Source organism: Ictidomys tridecemlineatus, chromosome 10, assembly GCF_052094955.1.
Source record: "Ictidomys tridecemlineatus isolate mIctTri1 chromosome 10, mIctTri1.hap1, whole genome shotgun sequence".
NCBI classification, from domain to species: domain Eukaryota; kingdom Metazoa; phylum Chordata; class Mammalia; order Rodentia; family Sciuridae; genus Ictidomys; species Ictidomys tridecemlineatus.
The window spans coordinates 144,825,092-144,845,312 of NC_135486.1; the positions used below are offsets into that span (position 1 = coordinate 144,825,092).

General features: G+C 55.8%; 1 protein-coding gene across 1 annotated transcript in view; it reads right to left on the bottom strand.

The window, feature by feature from the left end:
• The window catches only part of Xylt1 (xylosyltransferase 1), a 61,780-nt gene that overhangs the window by 9,027 nt on the left and 32,532 nt on the right, over positions 1-20,221 (bottom strand). The window contains exons 5-9 of the mRNA XM_078024735.1: positions 18,900-19,116; positions 16,866-17,042; positions 12,228-12,490; positions 6,543-6,738; positions 570-903 (exon numbers count right to left, since the gene is read on the bottom strand). Coding sequence (XP_077880861.1) covers positions 570-903; positions 6,543-6,738; positions 12,228-12,490; positions 16,866-17,042; positions 18,900-19,116 — 1,187 coding nt within the window. The remainder of the gene's footprint in view (positions 1-569; positions 904-6,542; positions 6,739-12,227; positions 12,491-16,865; positions 17,043-18,899; positions 19,117-20,221) is intronic.

The window sequence follows — 20,221 nt, forward strand, 5'->3', positions numbered from 1 at the left end:
TAGCCCAGAGCAGAAACACACACCGTACAAATGGATGGGTGTGGCTGTGTTCTTTTTTTTTTTTTTTAGTTTGTTCCAATTAGTTATCCGTGGCTGTATTCTTATAAAAGTATACTTACAAAACCACATCGTGTTTGGCCTGGGGTCTTGTGCGGATTTCCTTATACATTCCGAACATGAATGCTTTCTGAAAGCAAATATCTTCCACCAGGGGAGTGGTTTCTGTTTTTACTGAAGGTATGATATTTTTGGATGAATAGAATTCCTATGTTAATTATTGTTTTCTAAACAGCCAATAAGACGTGCTGAAACCTAATATCTCCCCGGGCTCATCTCCCGTTTGTCATAAACACGCTCAGACCTCCTGAAGTCAACGGGGAGGGGACCTAATAAATAGGTACCGGGAGGGAATTCCATGGGGCCCTAGGACAGACAAGTAGGAGAGGCTGCGGAAAGAGGGGAGGAGGACTCTAAGTGGCTGTCCCGTGCCCCGTGCTGGAGCATGCTCTCTGCCAAGGAGGAGGACCTGCCAGGGACTCTCTCCCCCGCGGGGACACTGGAACACTCACCTGGTCTGATGGGCTGCCTGTTTGAGAAGGTCAGAGGTGCAACAAGGAATTTGGTCTCTGCAACCGGCACCCAGTGGTGGAGAATTTTCACGGTCCAGACCCCGGGCCTCAGGGGCAAGTTCAAAGGGGGCTTGTAGTGGGTGAACTCAGCGGTGGACTCGATCAGGATGTCGTAGGTGGCTGCGATGACATTGACAGGATCCACCCAGATGACGGTCACGGTCACGTTGGGCCCCTTCCCCCACTTCTGCATTCCCACTGGCTCGTCCATGGGCCCCAGGAGACTCCCGAAGTTGCGGAACAGCCGCTCCTTGGCGTCCCAGTCCGTGCCGACCTGGAACGGGAGAGCGAGTCCTGAGGCCGCTGGTGACCTAGGGGGCTGGGTCCCAGAAGGACCTAGCATCCTGCTTGGTAGGTTCCATGGATCCATTTCACAGATGAGGAGACCGAGGCTCTGAGTAAGTCACCTACTCCAGCCTGCACAGCTGGTCAGCAGATGTGAGCCCTGCCTGGGGATCCCAGGGCCTGCATTCGGTCCTCTCATGAAACCTTGGGGCCTCCTGGGCTCCGTACATGGAATATGCTTTGAAATTAATCCCCCAAAACAGGCCCTAAACACACGCATGAATGAATACCCGCTTTCAGGCCATTCCCCAAACTCACACCAACACTCCATGGGTGTGGCTGGTTTCCGCTGGGTCGTGGGTTTTCCAAACTGCAGGCAGCCAGTTCCTGTAGTGTGCCAGAGGGGAACTCGGGCTTCGGAGCCCCCCTAGCCTGGCCTGCCCTCCGCCTCCACCTCCCCTGGCCATCGATGCCGCTCGCCCTGTTTCAGACCTTCAGATCCATCAGGCCTGTTCCCACCCCGGGTCCCCACTCCAAATGTCCAGCCTGCAATGCCGTCACCTCCCAGCACAGCTGGCCCTTCACTTCCAAGGTCGCCCGGCACCCTCCCTGACCCCCAGATCTAGAATGGCCCTCGGTCACTGTCACTGCTGCTGCTGATCTGCTGAGCATGACCCACCAGCAGCCCCGTCATTCCCTCCCACCCCTTGTACCAGAGGCCCCCTGTGAACAGCCTTCCTTATTTGGCTCTCCGTGCTTTCTTGGTGCCTATGATATTCCTGGGCTCGGCACACAGCAAGCGCTTAAGCAATGTCTGTCTGATCAAGTGAATGACTTGACCAGAACCTGGACTAACTGCGTCGATGGCCAGCCCTGAACTCCGCGGCTATTTCAGATCACTTTAATTGAGGGGTTTTCTGACTTGGAAAAAAAAAGTGTCCATCTCCCTGGTGAGGATCTATCCGCCGACGGCCCGCGGGCACGTTGGTGGCAGAGGACCAGCAAGCACCCCAGCGTCTGCGTGGGTCGCAGGTCGAGGGGGAGGTGTGCCCGGATGCGCCCTCCTGGAGAAGAGCTCGGGTGCCAACAGGGGCTGACCGAGGTCCTCCTTGGCCTTGCCTGGAGCCACTGTCCACTCTCCACCCAGGACACGGAGCTGGGCGGCTAGTACACACGGAGGGCTTAAGGCACCAGGGACCGTCGGGGGCATCGATTCCTCCCGTGTTCCCGAATCCAGAAGGCGGGGGGGGGGCTGTCGGTGTCCTCTAGCTCAGATGTACGTGACGTGCCACGGTCAGAAGCGCAGGGGCCGCCAGGGTGGCACCGGGGGCTGCAGTTCTCCCGATGCGCTCAGGGGCCAGGTCCCTTCACTCACTCACCCGCACACTCCAGCCAGGAGCCCCCCCCCCTGGGTGGCTGGCGCACACGCAGGGTCAGGGCAGCTTTCCGCCGGCTTCCGTGGACCAGGGGGAAGCTTGAGCTGGGGGAGGGGCGGGGCCACGGGTGGACGTCCCCCCAGACTTGAGAAAGCCCCACCAGGGCCTGCCCCGCCCCCTCTCCTCCCTGGCCCTCTCCCCAGGCGCTGTGCAGGGCTCTCGGCCTCTCTGGCCAGGGTCCTGGGGCTGTCTGAGGCACAGGCTTCCTATCCGGCCAGCTCCAGACTGCAGCCCGGGGGCTGCTCCTGCTCAGAAGCTCTTCCCCGTGGGAGGCACCTGGTGAGAGGAGGCCTCTGGGCCCTGCAGTGCGCGCAGGAGGCCGGGACTTCGCGCTCCTCACCGCTGGCCTCAGCGCTCCCGAGAGAGCCCAGCAGAGTGCAGGAGACCCTCCCATCCGCCTGTCAGTCATCGGTCTTCAGTCCATCTACTGCCTATCAATTATCTATTTCCCATCTACACATCTCAGGTGTATGTCGCCTTATCTCTTATCTCTCTACCTATCCTCAATCAACCAATCATACCACTGTCCATTATGTCTCGATGTTGAACTGGAACGCATGCTGAATGGACAGGGCTGAGGACCGGGCTTCCCCGGGCACCCAGGCTCTCCACGCCGACCTTCCAACAGACTGAAGGATGAACTGTCACAGAACCACCACGAGATCACACAGAGAAAAGGATTTGTGACCAGACAGGGGCTGTGGGGACCCTGGAGAGCACTGTCCCCGGCTCACCACAGAAATGGAAATGAGCCGCTGCCTGAAATCTGAGTTCCCAAGGCAAGAGAAGGCACGCAGGTGTTGGGGAGCGGCTGACTAAATCTCTGCGTCTTGCTCCTAGGTTGAGAAGCGGGGCGGGGTCAGTCTGAGAAGGAGCCCACTATGGTCCCATCTGCCGTGACCTCTGAGATCTAGGGAGCCTCAGTGTGGAAATCCACAGCCATTCCCTGCAAAAGCATCAACTGCCCCAATTTAAACACCGGTTCAGACCTAACATGCTGTTCCCCAGCTGCCAATCCCCATCCAAAGCTCCCCATCTGGACCTTTCCCTGTTGCCTCTGGAGGCCTGGCTTCTGCCATTCTCCCCCTCACTGTGCTCTGGCCACACTGGCCTGGCTGCCCATGGGGTATGCTACACTCCTTCGGAACCTCAGGGCCTTTGTACCTGCTCTTTCCCCTCTGTCTTGTGCCAGGACCGTTCCAGATCTGCCCGTCTGAGAATCTCCTGTACAGATTCCAGCTCTACATTTTTCTCTTTTGAAGAGCCTTGTGGAATGATCCACCCTCTGGGAGGTGATCCCCATCAACCTCCCAAGTCCTCAGCAGTCCCACGAACGAAGTCTTATTTTATCTGTGACACTTGTCATTAGCTGGGCAGCTTCTGTTCTTTTATTCTCTCTCTCGCTGGCTGGCTGCCCCACTAGACTGCATTTTATGACAATAGGGGCCTCATCTCTCTGGCTCACTGCTGTCCCTCGGGAGTCTAGCACGCTGCTGCTGGTGGCCTGGAGGAAGATTAGGCATCTCTTCTCCAAGCCAACAGCACGGGGTTCTCAGGGACTGGAGAAATGTGACACTGGCCACCCGCAACAAGCCAGACCCGGACGCCAGGCCAGGCCCCGGCGCTACTGCCAGGGAGCCTCTCGGCAGCCCTCCGAGTGGCTCTGAGATTTTATGTCTGTGCTGTTAAAAATCAGCAAGACTAAGGGGGCCAGGCTGTAGCTCAGGGGTGGAGCACTCACTGAACGTGTGCAAGGTCCCAGGTTCTATCCCCAGAAGTGCACAAAAAATTTTAAAAATACAACAAAACATAAATAACACGAGAAAACTTTCAAAATTCAAGATTAGGACTTCATGGGTCCCATACCATTATTTCTGCCCGTGATCTTGGTGGCTCCTCTCCAACGCTACCGGACCTACCCGGGAACCCTTGCAGATCACTAGCCGTGGAGTGGCCAACATCGTTTGTCACTGCCGGAGGGACCTAGTCATCCAACCACAGGCTGATAAACAGGGAGAGCCCAGACGCCAGGCATCCATCTCTTTAATGGGACGTTAATGTCTTCAATGGGCCACGTGGGCCCCCAGCCCAGGATCCAACTGGGGCAGCGTTTAATTACCCCCTGACTCACCAGTAATTTATTATGTTCAAATCCAGCCAATCCATTTGGAGCCTGAGTTGAAAACGTGGGCCTAACAAGAAAGTCACCAGTGCCTGATTGACATGGGGACATACCGAGAGGGGGACGGGACAGCAAGGCACGGCCACGGTGGGCTAGGGGAGGACCAGGAGGTGAGACCCCACCTCCATCACATCCCAGTCCTACATGCTCTTCGTATTCTAGATTCAGATTCTTCATCCGTAAGTAACCCCGTGGCCAGGGTCCTGCACCGGCCTGAGCTGCATGCTGACCTGGGGAGGGCAGATGTCGGACGCTGGGGTTCCCAGGGTCACACCACCCTCCCTTCCAGCATCGCTACCCACGGGCTTTGGCCCATTCCTTCAGAAATCACATTCGGCATCTGTAAGTGGCTGGCGCTCTCCTACAGATGATGTACGTGGGGACGCGGCAGGGAACAGGAGGGCAGCGGATCGGCTCTCTTGTGGACAATCAATAAATGATCTGATAAATCAACAAGGAGCGTCACCTGGCAAATACCAAGAGACAGACAGTTCCACAGGGAGGAGGCGGGTGGGTAATGTGGCCACTGCCGCCCGAGGAGGTGGCCAGGGAGGCCATTCTGAGGGGACACTGTTTGGATCTAGATTGGAATGACTGAGAAAGAAACCAGGCAAGCCCCGGGACTGTGTTCCAGGCTGGGGATGAGCCTGCGCCAAGTCTGAGGCCAGAACAAGTGTGGTGTGTGTGGCAAAGGCACAGCAGCGTGAGCAGGGAGGAGAGCAGCACTGGCCAAGGCTGGACAAGAAAACAGGCTGGGCCCCACGGGGCCCTCTGGGCCTGGAGGCAGGGCCGGGGGTGAGGGTGGTGCTGGTGAACCCGCTTCCCCAGCCAGAGAAGTAACTAAAGGCTGATGCTGCTGTGGGAGGGGAGTCCATCTGTCCATGCCTCGACCATCCATCCATCCATCCACCATCCATCTACTCATCCATGCATCCATCTACCCATTCATCATCCACCATCCATTATTCATCCATCCATCCACCCACTCATCCATCATCATTCATCCTTCCACCCATCCATCCATCCATCCCCATCTATCTATCCATCCATCCATCCACCATCCATTATTCATCCATCCATCCACCCACTCATCCATCATCATTCATCCTTCCACCCATCCATCCATCCATCCACCATCCATCTACTCATTCATGCATCCATCTATCCATTTACCATCTACCATCCACCATCCATTATTCATCAATCCATCCACCCACCGGCATCATTCATCCTTCCACCCATCCATCCATCCATCCATCCATCCCCATCTATCCATCCATCCATCCACCATCCATGCACTCATCCATCCATCCACCCATCTATCCATCCATCCATACACCTCATCCATCCATCCTCCCACCTGCCCATCCATCCATCCATCCATCCTCCCACCTGCCCATCCATCCATCCATCCACCCACCCACCCATCCATCCATTCATCCTTTCACCCACCCATCCATCTATCCATCTACTCATCTATCCATCTACTCATCCATCCACCCACCCACCCATCCATCCATTCATCCTTTCACCCATCCATCCATCCATCCATCCACCCACCCACCCATCCACTACTGTAGCCAAAGACTGATCTAGTGCGCACTTGCAGTCATTCCTATGCTAGGACCTGGGGTGGCATAAACACAATTAAACACAGTGTCTGTGGCCAGAGACCTGGGATCAACTTCCACTTCCTAGCTCTGATCCAGAAAACCACTGGCTCTCCATCTGCCTTAATTCCCCGTCTGTAAGATGGCGTTCATGAGACTGTGTCCTTAGGAAGCTGGGTTGTCACGGGCGTCCTATGAACACAGGTTTAGAAGGAGTCCCTGGCTAGGACGAAACAGTCCCTGGCTCTAGTGTCCGGGGCTGCACAGTCCCACAGATGTGAGCTCATCTCTAGGGTCTGCAAGGTCCTCCCTCTCCCGCTGCAAGCATCCAAATGGGGCAGAGCTCCCGGCCAGCGGGGGAACTGCCAAACCCCCAGGGTGACCGCGTCTGGCCTCTTACCTCAGAGAACTGCAGCCTCCCGAAGTCGCTGGGGGGGCTTGCGATCTTGAAGACTTTCTTTGGCATCACCCACGTCTCTAGGGTCTCGAGTTTGCTCACGGCCAGATTGGTAGCGTGGTGCTTGACCAGAAAGCCCTGGAAGCGGTCAGCGAGGAAGTAGAGGTGGACAGACGCTGGGTGGCCCATCGGGTAGTACCTGAAAACACAGGCGATCGTGGGCCAGGGCCGGAGGCGTGTGGCATCGTCCCCACCCCCAGCGCCCCGCGAGCCTGTTCCTGAAATAGACCCCATTTACCCAGCACTTGGCGGGTTCTTTGCGCCAGTCTGGAAGCTGCTCCCTGTGCAGCTATGAGCTCAGTGACTATGAATAACTTTTTTGCTGAGTTATAAATGTGAAACGTGCTGACTACAGGGAAGTCAAATCAAGAAAATAAAATTACTACTTTTGATGCCTCTTCCCATAAATAACGTCGATTCCGATATTTACTGAGTCCTCGGTGCTGGGGCTGGGAGCGGCAATGGTGTGCAAACACGACTCCTCATGCATTTCCCTGCAGCCCACTCTCCTATGCATATATTTGCATAAATATTGCATCATGGAGATCGTAATGTACACACTGGCTGTATCCTGCTTTGGCTCCACAGGATTTCCTGAGCATATTTTTTTCTTTTCTTTCTTTCTTTCTTTTTTTTTTTTAAAGTCTCTGAAAACAAGAATGTGTACGTGTGTCGTGTGATGCAAAGGTTTTCACTGGGTGGAGCACATATATTAGAGTCAGTCCCCATTGATGAGCCATAAATTTTTTTTTCTATTCTAAATAAAGCTGCATTCGTCATTCTTGAGCCAAAAAAAAAAAAATCATGTTTTGGAACCCCCCCCTCTCCATCTCAAGGGTCTCTGTAAGGTCTGACTTTATCAGAAATACCAATTTATACCCTCATTGTTCCTTGCCTCTGATGCTGTGCTGCTTCTTTAAAAATTATTGCCACTCTGAGACTCATATGCACGCAAATGCATACACAAGCTTGCAGAAGTAGCTTGTTTAAAAACACACATCTTTGATCCGCTGAGGCCCGCTGGCTGGAGGGGTCAGGGAAGCTACTAAGCAGAGATGCCCAGAGTATGGGAGGGAGCAGGGAGCAGAGACCGGGCACGCTCGGGTTCTTCCCTCCTACTTGGACAGAATAAAGCTCCTGCAGTGTTTAAATTGCACGTCACGAGGAGGATGCTGGTGGCTTCTTAATAATAGCAGTCCACAAATCACTGTCCCCGCTCGGCTAAATGCAGGCTTCCCTCGGGTTCCGATCTGGAGTTTTAAGTCTTTATGTCCAATGATGGCTGCGGGGGGGGGGGGGGGGCGCCTTCCCGTATGGATGCCGCTCCCGAAATCACTGCCTTGTTCCTGGGATGCCTCTGGGTTTGCACAAGCCGCCTGCGTGCCTTGGGACGCTGGGTGTTCACGGCTCCTGCCAGCTTCAGGTGCGGATGCCGGAAGGGGAAGGCTGCAGCCAAGTCCAGGCAGGAGCTTCTAAGAGGATGGAAATAGCTTATATCTGTTCTGTCCAGGATGGTAGCCGCTGGCCACGTGTAATGACCGAGCACTGGAAATGGGGCTAGCTGTCACTGAGGACATGCATTTTTAATTTTATATGAATTTTTTTTGAGGGGGGGGGTACCAGGGATTGAACTCAGGGGCACTCAACCACTGAGCCCCATCCCCAGCCCTAGTTTGTATTTTATTCAGAGACAGGGTCTCACTGAGTTGCTTGGTGCCTCGCTGTTGCAGAGGCTGGCTTGGAACTTGCCATCCTCCTGCCTCAGCCTCCCGAGCTGCTGGGATGACAGGCGTGCACCACTGCACCTGCCTAATTTGATGTGATTTCAATGTAAACAGCCACTGTGGCTCTGACTCCGTCATGGGTGGCATAGAGGGAGTCCTGGAAGTCTGTGGTCACCTGCACCAATGTCCCAAAGGCCCCTCAGCCTCTTGTATCCAGGTGACTTTGCTGGCTTCCTTGCACCAGGGGAGAGACAGGTCGTTTTCCCACCTCTGGAGTTTGCTTTGGCAGGTGGTAGTGGTGGGGGGCCGGCCTGCCCCAGCCAGGCCTCCCGAAGTCTCCTGTGCTTCTTTGCTCTCGAGTGACCACCGCGAGAGCGCGCCTGAGCTAGCCTGCTGGAGGGCGGGACGTGGGAACGCAGCCACTGCGGGCGTCCCAGCCGAGGCTGGCCTGGGTCCATCAGCCAGCGATTCCCAGCCAAGAGCCACGGAGCCGCCGTACGGACCCGGAGCCGACTGAGGACGCGGGAGTGTGCTGTCCAGCCCCCATCAGGGAATCTGCCAGGCTGACCCACAGACCAGAGCTCCAGGAAATGCTTATCACTGCAGAACACGGACCACTTGTTCACGTGGCTGCTGTTTGATCCACGAACGTGCACGGTCAGAGTTTGCTCTGGAAGGTGGGGGGCCGGGGTCAAAAGAAGGAAGTGTTTGCAGAAGAGAGCGGTCGCCCGTGTTGAGCGCTGATCAAGGCCAAGAGAACCATCAAGGTCGGGTTCCCTACACACCTAGGCGGCTCTCCCACTCCTCCCTCCCCTTCTTTCTACCATGGAACCCTCTTGTCTCTCCTCGCCAAACTTCTTACCTGGACTGTGAAGCCCTGCCTCTTTCTCTAGCCTTGGTTTCCTTCCCTCTGCTCCAAATCCACCACCTTTGAGCCACTGGCAGCTTATTTTGAATTCTTGAACAGAAGTTCCTTTCTGCCTCGGGGCCTTTGCATAGGATATTCTGTCTGCTGGGGATGCTCTCCTGCTGGCTCTGTCTTACATGATGGAGAGATCGTCCTTGTCTGCAGAACCCTAAGTCACTAACTCATCACTGTCTCATGACTGTTTTCATTCTTGGCGGAACAGCGATTTATTTCTATTTATGTGTGTTTTGCAGGATGGAACTCAGAGATTTGCATATGCCAGGAAAGTGCTCTACCGCTGAGCTACCTCCGGCTCCTCCTGCAGGGTTTATTCTAATTGATTTGCTCCCATTTGCTGGTGCTCAGGACCTGTCTGTCTTCGACTGGAATGTGAAGGGTTTAGCTCAGGGGCCTGGTCTGTGGGAGCCGGTGCCTAACCCCGAGCCTGGCCCGTGGTGAGACCTAGAAAGGTTTCTCTAGAACCTTCTGAGGTACCTCTAGGGAACAGGTAACCTGAAACAGAGCACAAAGCTCTGCGGGGCCTCCTCTTCCCGTATTTGGTACTTAGGTAATTAAAAAGGTCAGTTTTCTAAGAGAAGAATCAAAATCAAGAGGCAATGCAATAGCCCGTAGGATACCACAGACGCATGCGTTTGGCCCAAGGTATTTTATTCCCCTTATTTAATTAGGAGAGTGACATAAAAATCTGGATTTCTGATTTCCCCTTTAAAAATTCAGGAGACGGCTTCGCAGCTCCAACTCTGCGTGGCAGCGGACTGGATGGAGCCCAGGTGCGGGAGGTTGGTGGGTCAGCCTGCCCTGCGGGGGCCACACTGACGGGCCGGGCTGCCTGCCTGTCCCCCTGGAGGGCATGAGTTGAGGATGTGTCATAAAAGCCGACATGCTGATTCCTGGGGGTGGGTCGTGAGTGTCTTTATTTTCTTCTTCTCTTACTGTTTGAATCTGCCAGTTCACACATTCCCGCAGGGTCTGCAGGGCACGTGCGTGACGTTAAAATGAGAATAAAACCAAAGGCCTCACTCTGTGAAGGCCACGCCCGGACTGGACACGCCCAAGGTGCACCGATGCCCGGAAGGATGCAGGAGGATGGGTTTAGCGCACTGTTTCCCGGGGTAGTGATCTGACCTCCTTTTCCCCCCCGGGGATGAGGGTCTTTTGTCCTGACTCATACGCAGGCTCCTCTTCCTAAACACAGGGCTTTGCCCACCGCGGGGCACAGAGGTCCCATCAGAATAAAAAATGAGGTAGAAGCCGAAGGATTCCAGGCCCGAGGCAGCTCGGTGGCTCCCTTCATCCCAGAACGCGCACCGGGTAGACATCTCAACGAGGCTCAATAAATCGGGGTGTCTTCTGCAATGTCCCGTCGGGCGCTTATCTTGTACATTCTAGGAAGCTCCTGGTTGAAACTGCTCCTGGGTGGCTCTCGGCTCCCAGGGGTGCCCACAGCACCGGGCACCAGGGATCGATTCTGTGGCTCAGGGATGTAGACTCTGCGCCAGGCTTGCTGGAGGGGAAGTCACGGTCTCCATGACCTTGAGCCAGGGCGCTGTGGCACTGCAGCCACACACAACGGGGACGTTGGAAGTAAAGTCCCCGAACTTGCTGCTCCAGAGACATGGGGGGTGGGGCTATCATCCGAAGGCCTTCTAGAAGCTTCCCAGGGGAGGTGGTACCTGGGTGGCCCTGATGACTGGGCAAAAGTCGGCAATGCAGTGACAGCGAGGTCACTGGGTCAGCCGTGAGTGGCTCATGTAGCCAGTGACCACCGCACACCACACAGCAGGGTCAGGCTGACCAATTTCCACTGCTTGACATAAGGGCACCTAGAACAGCAGCCAGGAACAGGAGTGAGCATCTCGTATGTGAACCTGTCGACCTAAGACAATATGCTGTCGCTCGTGAGGTGGGTTTTCAATCATTTTCTACTTTAAACGTCACAATACCATCTGGGGAATGATGATGATGATTCTCATTGTACAGAAGAAGACACTGAGGGTCAGAGAGGTTCATGACTTGCCTGAGGTCAACAGCTAGTAAATAAAGGTGAGTTCACAGTGCAGGTCCTGGGCTCCTAACCCATGCCGGTCTCCCTTTAAACCAAACCCCACAGGGAGACAGAAAGGAAAGGGAAGGCTCAGAGAAATAAGGAGGGAATGGAAATGCTGGCAGGTTGGCAGAAACCGGGCTGGCTCTGCACAGAAGCAGGCAGGAACCCTGTGTGTACTGACAGGGTTTAGGGGACAGAATAGTCCCTTTCCACCCTCCCTGAGAAAAGGGGAGGGCGGGGCAAAGAGGAAGGAGCGGAGACAAGGGATGGAGGCTCAGTATGCATTTTTGTTGTTGCTACGCTGTTCAAAGGAGGCAGGGGGAGGAGGGGAACAAGGGAAGGAGAGCGATTGGAGACTGGGACAGATATTTGAACATTTGAGGCTGAAACGAAAGGACGTCGGAGGTTTGCTTCAAACTCCTCTGGGAGGAGGCGACAAGGAGGCTCAGGTGCCTTCAGGCTGTGGAGCTGGTTGGTTACGCGCTGGGCTGGCGGAGGGGAGCACGGGGTCCCACTCTCCTATTTTGCGCATGTCCCACACTTTCCATCATGAAAAGTACAAAAAAAAAATTTGTACTTTGTCACGGTGACCTTCCATTCAAGACGAACACAATGTGGACATAAAGCCTCCCTCTAAGATACATGGAGGAGAGGACCCAAGGCCACCCACAGTCAACTTAGACCAGCATCCTGACAAAGAGGAGAGTCAAGCAGGGAGGGTGACCTCGGCTCAGCTGGAAGCCCCCCAGGCTGCGACATCACTGGGGGACACAGGAAGAGACCAAGTGCGGGGTGCGGGTGCAGCCCTGGAAGAGGGGGTACCCCGATCTGCAGCTTGGGGCTTCCACTCCCACCCCCCAGTACCCCCACCAACCTCGGGCACCCCCAGACCCAGCCACCCCAGCCCCCCAGCGCCGCCGGCCACTCACCGGCAGCTGTTCTCGCCGTCCGTGTGCAGCGAGCCCTCGGCCCTGCGCAGCCCCAGGCGGGCGAAGGCGTGGTACAGCGACAGCGCCACGTCGCTCAGGCTGTGCACGCCGTCGGGCTCCTCGTACACGTTCTCCCAGTAGGCGCGCAGGCCCGGGGTGCCCGCCGGGTAGTTCCCGTACAGGTAGTAGTCCAGCTGCCCGATGATCTCCTGGTTCACCACCGCCTCGAACTTGCGCGCGAAGAAGGTGGGCCGCGCCGTCTGCTGCGCTCGGAGAGGAAGGGAGAAAACCGCATCAGCCCGCGACTGCGGGGACCTCAGGCTGCACCCCGCGGTCAGGAGCAGGGCTGGCCCAGGCCCCAGCTCTGACACGGCATGGCCTCTCTGGAACATGGGTCAGAATGGAGCGTGAGAGGGGCTGGGCCAAGCCATCCAGGTAGAGAAGACGCAAACGAGGATCGCTCTCTCTCGTGCACCCTGCACACAAACCACCTCCAAACAGATCAAAGAGCTTCCTGCAAGACCTGAGGAGCCGAAACCACCCGGAGCAAAACAGGGGAACGCTTCAAGACATCGGCACAGCGACGATTTCCTGCACAGGACTCCAACAGCTCAGGCAACAGGAGCGAAAATCGACAAATGGGATTACCTCGAATTATAAGGCTTGCGCCCAGCGAAGGAAGCAGTCAACAGAGAGAAGATTCAGATCCGGAAAGGGAGAGAAATCTTTGCCAGCCATTCATCGGACAGAGGATGAACATCCAGGGTATACAAATAACCCCCCAAAGATAACAAGGGAACAAAGCAGCCAGTCAATAACTGGGCAGCCGATCTGAAGGGACGCTAAAGCGGAAATACAAATGGCCAATACATACAGGAGAACACTCTCAACACCCGCAGCCCTCAGGGAAATGCTGATTAAAACTTCCCGGAGATGCCATCTCACCCCAGGCCAAAGGGCTACTATCAAGACAAAAACCCAGACCAGCAAATAACAAAGGCCCGAGGAAGATGTGCGGGAAAAGTAGCACTTCCCTGCAAAAAAAGTCACACAGGTGATGGGGGGTAAAACATCTATGAAAAATCGAAAAACAGATCTACAATTGGAGCTCCTTCTGGGGACACTCCTGAAGGAAAGGAAGTTGGTAAGCAAGAGACACCTGTATACTGTTTACTGTGTCACTCTCCCAACGGCCAAGGTATGGCTCAGCCTAGATGCCCATCAACAGATGAATGGGTAAAAAAAAAAAAAATGTATATAGACACAATAGAATTTTATTTGACGATTAATCATGTTAATGCAAATGTCATTTGCACAAAAATGGATGGAACCAGAGGCCAACATGTTGAATAAAATCAGTCAGACAGAGAAAGGTTAAGTGCCGCGTGTTTTCTCTCTCGTATGTGGAAACGAAAAGGTGCCACTAGAAAAGACAAGATCAACTACTAGGGATAAAGAAGGGGCGTGGGGGAGTGGGGGAGGGGAGGGCCAGGGGGTTATGAGGGACATGCATTATGGACCGGTCACCTTGAAACCCATTCATCTGTCTAATTAATGACTGAGCAATCATCATAAAGTAAAGTTTGAAAAAGAAGGAGGATGTGCACCCCTGAATGAGTGGGTTAATACGGGCAAAGCAATGACGGACACTTAGTATGTATGGTTTCAGTGACTGTTAAATAAATTCAATCCTGGGTGTTTCTGGCTGGGCTGGAGCTCAGAAATCATTTAGCTGAGGTCACAGACCAGTCGTCCAGGGCAAATACAGCCTGCAGATGTATTTCGGTTGCCCAACAGAACATTTTAAAATTGAATTAGCTGGCAGCGTTTAAAAAGGCGAGATTCATGGAAACAGAAAACAGCAATAGACCCGCAGCCTCAGGCCCACATCCTACATGGGAGCAACCATCGAGCGCTGAATGGACATGGGGCTCCTCAGCCTGCCGCAGGCCCCACCACTCCCTAGTGCCTCCCTGGCACTTGGACTGGCTCGCAGACTCACAAGGCACGCTCCAGAGTCGTGGATCAGGACCTTCAGGAGTGGGGCTGAGAGACTGTTATTTTTATGTATCCAAAAGAAAAGCTCCTTGGCGATGTTGACGCGGGGTTGAGGGGTGAGGGCCACTGATGTAAACTGAGCCCTGGATGAAAGAGGCCCAGAGAGGGGCAGGGACTCTATCCCAGGACACACAGCACATCAGTAGAAGATGCAGGGTCCAGGGTTAAAAAGATGCAGGGACACCTTGGCTGGGTTACAGCCTGGCTCTCTTCTATCAATTGTCCCCATGGTCCCTCCAAGTTGGCAGTTTGGGAAGTCGCAAGCCAGCCTCGATACCCGTCTAGGGCCGAGATGGGCAAACATTTTCAAGAAAGGGTCAGAGAGTAAATGCACACAGCTTTGAGAACGCTCACTCTGCCTTTGCAGCATAGAGACAGCCAGGGGCAAAGCTGTAGATCATGGGTGTGGCTGTGAGCCAGGGAAACTTCTTGGCCAGAGCTGGGGGGGGGGGGGCAGTTGGCTGACTAGGGCTGCAGAAGCAAATAAAAAATAGCCCTGTCCCTCGAGGACCTAACTTTGGGTCTAGCACGGCTGTGCACGAATAGTAACAATAATGACCACAGTGACCAGTAAGCACGTCCTACAGGCAGGCGCTGCATTGATGTCACGGCCTGGAATCCCTGGCTTGTCCCCAGGTCCAGTATCTCCAGAACCCCGTCACTCTACGATCGAGCTGATTGAGTCAACTGGTGACTCCCCCAACTCCCCCTGCCCCCGGCTTCCTCATCCTTAAAATGGGTACAGCCACATGGGTTATCAGCCAGGCCGTTGGCTGCTCTGGCTACGTGACTATCATGACCACTTCCGCTTGCAACTGGGGCCTGTCTCCCCGGGGGCCGTCAGTCCTCATTTTCTGGAGGGCGAAGACCAGTCTTAGCGGCTGGACAGGCTTCTTTCTCCTCCTGCCATTCTCTGGCCACAGCCTGCTCTCGGGAAAGGGCACGTTTCTATATTTATCGTCCTCTTTGAACAAGAGCTCCGAGTTCCTCCCAGGCAGCGGTCCTGGGTTCTACGGTGGATCTTTGTTGACGGGGAAGGACAGAGCTGGGGTGCTCGCTAAGGTAGCCAGGCTCCATCAGGGACCCCCGTGGCCCCGGACGCGGGGGCTGGGGGAGCCGAGCCACAGGCCACTTTCTCAGATGGTGATGGCTCTCTGCAGCCGGGGCAGTGGCAGGTCCTTTCTGCACGGACAGGGCAGAGTCAGGACATCATCCGGGTTCCGGCCTAATTAACCAGGGTTTGAGGACATCCCTGGCACAGGCAGATCCACATGAGAGCACCCGGGTCACAAGGACCTTTCCAGGGGTCCCCGCTGGTCCTCGGGAGCTTCTGCATTCTGAGCTGCTGGGGATAGCAGTGCCCGAGGGCCGCGGCCCTGCTCTAAAGAACCAGGCGGGCAGGGCATGTCCTCCCCTGGACGCTTCAGCAGGGACACCTTGGCGGGGTTACAGCCTGGCTCTCTTCTACCAATTGTCCCCGTGGTCCCTCCAAGTTGGCAGTTTGGGAAGCCCCAAGCCATCACCACGGGGTGGCTCTAGGGACCTTGGTCTGGTTTGGTTGAACATTTCATGGTGCTCAGTTTGTGCAGGCTGCAGCTTGGGCCTAGCTGTGGTCAGGGGAAGGAGGGGAGGAAGAAATTGCAGAGCCCCATCCCTTCCCAGCCACACTTCCTGCCACCCTTCCCTGCCACACTTCCTGGCCACACTTCCCGGCCACACTTCCCAGCCACACCAGGGATGGGAAGAGCTTCCCCTGGGCAGGAGTGGAGCTGAGGAGCCCTCCCCCAGGCTCATAGCAAGCAGAAGAGCAGTGACCTCGCTCCTGCCTCTGCCGTCCCCAGAACTGTAAATTGCTGGGCTGCGCGGAGACAGCTGTGAAGGTAATGACATTTCTACCTTCAAGTTCACGGAACAGGGTGGTTTCCAAACCTGGCCGCGCATCGGATTTTTCCAAAGTGTAATGCAACAGAGACACACGTTTCTGGATCTCGGTGGAGAGTGGCGGTTCTCAAGCAGGGGCAAGTTTGGCTCCGGGGGACATGTGGCAATGTTTGGGGGCATTTGGGGACTGTCACGGCTGGAAGGTACATCTAGTGTGTGGAGGAGGCCAGGGACGGCTGCTAAACACCCCCAGGGTACAACGCAGAAGGATCCAGGCACAGTGTCAAGCCTGCCTTAAACCTCGGCCCTCTCTAAGTTCAAGTTCCTGTTCAGAGATAACGTTTTTAATAACCTTCCAGGGCATTGTGCCCGAAAGGTAGTGCAGACAAGAGGACGAGAATGGCCCCTGGGGACAGATACCGTGGGCTGTCTGACCTTGAACGTTTCTGTGCCTCAGTTTGTCTATAACAGGAAACCCTGTCATGTGTTTTGCGGGGGTTTAATGAGTGGATTCATCAGAATGGTTAGACCAGCCCCCGAGTGTATGCAGTAAGTGCTCAGTTAGTGCTGGCTCTTTTCTTGACGGGGCTGCTGTGACCATCAGTCCCGAGGCAGGGCATGGAGGGGTGGGGCGGCCTCGGGCTCCTTGGAGGCCTGGAGGTCCTGGTGGGCGGGGCCTGAGGTCTGGGCGGGGCTCACCTGGAAGCGGTGGAAGTCCTGGGGCTTGAAGTCGTTGGGGGAGCAGCCGCACCAGTCCACAATGTGCTTGTACTGGCACTTGCAGCCCAGCTTGCGGTTCCAGTTGGTGACCCGCAGGTTGTTGTCCACCATGGTGTCGCAGTGGGGGCTGTTCTCCAGGACCGTGTGGAAGAAGGACTGTGGGGAGACAGGAGCCCAGCTCAGCCCTCCCGGCCTCCCCCACGTGGCCCGCGAGGCCCTCCAGCAGCAAGGAGCGCTCCTGGAGAGTCTTGGGGACAGCTGCCAGGCCTGTCAACTCGGTGGCTGGATTCTACCTAGAAGTGTCCCCCCGCCCCAGCGCTGTCTCCCCCAGGGCTCCACCTGATTTCAAGACAGCCCACCGCCCCAGGTACCTGCAGCGAGCTCAGCCGACAGGGAAGGGCAAAGGCCAGAACGGGGACAATTTTCAGGGAAATTTGAGCCAAGAGGGGCTCTTACTGTTTAAAGGGCCGGATTTGAAAGCGACAGGCTTCAGGTCTGAGATAGCTCGGTACCAAGGACATGTGCGCTGGAATTTCAGCCCGAGACAAAGGGACAGTTCCCATTTCCACTCTCTTTGTAACCATCGCAGCTACCAGAACGCACTCCCCGGCTCTCTGGTCCCTAAGGGAAGCCGTGGGGCCATCTGTGTCTGCCTGTCACAAACGTATGGGCACAGCCTGCAGACTTCTTCTCAGCCAGTCCCCAGGAGGTGTCTAGGAGAAGGGAGGGCGCAGCTGAGACGCAGGAATGGAAGAGGAGGGGTGCCCTGCGTGGGGGCAGTGAGGGCCACCCCCCCACTCCCGGCAGCTGGTGGAGGCCACCCGAGCTCTGGGAGGATCTCTTCCAAGCGGGTAGGTGGCCGTCCTTTGATGCGGAAGGACACACCCGAGAACCTGGCTTTAAGCTTGGCTCCTCTAGAAGCCCACAGAGACACCTGTCCTCCATCAAGCCTGGGCGGAGGACCAACTGCCCATTGCCCTGGGACCTTTTAAAACTCCCTGCAAGATAATGGATGAAGAGGTGGCCGGAGTGGGGAGAAAAGGTGCTTTTCACTGAAATAGGATTAAAAGCTGACGACTTAACACGTCATGGGTGGCCCAGTGACGACAAGCTCATGGTCTCTGTGGAGGGACATGGGCAGTCAGCCCTCCCTGGAGCTGGACACTGGCCCTGCCCCCAACCGGAGCCCAGATCTACAAGGCTGATGGCCTGAGAGTGACAGTACTCCTGAACTGGATCCCACCCATGTCCGGAGGGTCTGGGCTCCGCAAGTTTACACCGCAGGGCTTCCTGCCCCCTGAAGTCTGAAAAGAGGTTTCAGGATCCTGGGGCTGTTCAGATACCCCTAATGGGGAAATGCTGAGCCCTAGGCAGGTGGCCACAGGGGCTAGTATAGGGGTCCCTGGCTGGCCGACCCTGGGATCTCTTGTATTTCTGAGATCTGACCAATGAAGCCGACACTATTTTCTATCGGGGAGTGACAGAGCTATATTCAAAGAAGAAAAGGAATTCTTGGGTGTCAAAAAGGTGGTTACTACTGCACTGGTGACTGCAGAGGTCACTCCGAAGTCAATGTGGGTATGTCCTGAAAGGTCGAGGCTACCCAGTTGTACAGGTTATGCACTGCCCAACATGGGGTGCGGGGGATTAATCTGGTAGATATCAGAGATTTGTAATTTTTTTCACAACATTTTCTGGAAAACAGCAGAAAAGTGCCTTGTTCTAACAAAATCAGTACATTGGGATGTTTTTATACTCCATAGGGGCCAAATGCCCAGCGAGCGCTCCATTTTCTACCTTTTGCAGAGGCACATGCAGGATGGTGGAGACCCCGAGCGTCCCATTCCTATAGCCTTGGTGCAAATTGGAGGTGTGACCGGAGGCTCTGCCACTGCAAGGGCCCCAGGGTTGGTGCGGCTCCCCGTCCTCGGCTCAGTTTGGGGACCAGCACTGCAGCCCGTGGCTAGAGCCCCCATCCCCCCCCCAACCCCGGGGAAGTTTTCCTGCGCTCACCTCCGCGGGAAGCAGCGTGTAGGCATAGAACTGTTTCATCTTGGTCACCAGATCGTCCGTGGAGAACGTCACGTACTCCACAAACTTCCGGTTCAGCAGGAACCAATCGGAGCCGCCGTCCACCGAGATGCCCTCGGGGATCCTGCGATCCCCCAGGCGCCACATGTGCGCGTCGCACTCCAGGAAGAGCCGGTCCAGGCCTTGTTTCCGGATGAACCTGGGTGAGACGAGGTGGCCCTGAGCCCCAAGGTGCCCTGGTCCACCCAGAGCCCAGGTGCAAACAAACCAACAAAAAACCCTCATGGCAACAGCAGCACTTTTCGGGCACATCTTGAGCTCCAGGCGCAGAACCAGGGTCAGTGTGCAGTTCGCGTCTTGGCCTCGCCGGGAAGCGGGGCGCGCTCCCGTGAGGCAGGTTCCTGGGTGGCCCCACTTCACGTCTGCGGCCACCGAGGCGCAGAGAGCTCAGGGTACCTGCCCGGCACCAAGGAGACCTTAGGTTGGGCTCTTATAGCCCAGAGGTCTCCTGTCCCGGGAACCTCTGCTTCTCCAGCCCGCGGAGCCCCCCCCCCACATCCGGGAACCTGGCTGCTCTAGTCCATGTCAGCAACGCCCCTTCTGAGCGCCCCCTCCCGTTCCTCCGCCCCAGCCCCCGGTGCACCCCAGCCCCCGGTGCACACCAGCCCCCGGTGCACACCAGCCCCCGGTGCACACCAGCCTGAAAACCTCCCTCCCAGCTGGGTGAGGCATCCTCCCTGGGTCTCAGCTTTCCTCTTGGCATAATTGCAAAGGTGGGCTAGATCTGGATTTGAAGTTAGATGCCGGCAGCGATTGGCCAGAAAGGAGTAACTGCTCAGAGGACCCGAGCCACGGTTCCCAGCACAGAGGGGTAGAAAGCGCGCGTTCCGAGAGGCACTCACATGCCTTGAAGAAAAAGGGTAAAGAAAACCTCTCTAGGCTGAATTCTGACCATAGGACCCGGCCAGGGTTACAGCTGCAAGTCACTGTTACACCCAGAAGAGGGTGTGGGGCAGGTGTCACCTTCCATATGCGGACAGAGAAGCCCAGAGAAGGTGAGGACTTTTCCAAGGATGCACAGAGGACTCAGCCCCAGGGCAGAACCATCTGGAAGGCCCAGGTATCCAACCTCCTGGTCTCATTCTTACCCAGGGCATCTTCCGCATGCAAAATGAAGCTCATTAGTAAAGCCAGGTTCTTGCTGGGGAGGGACTTGGTGAGGGTTTTTCATCATGGTCACGGTATCAGCGCGTGGAGACACAACTGGGCTTTCAAGCAAGCCCCGAGTTTAGGAAAGGGAGATC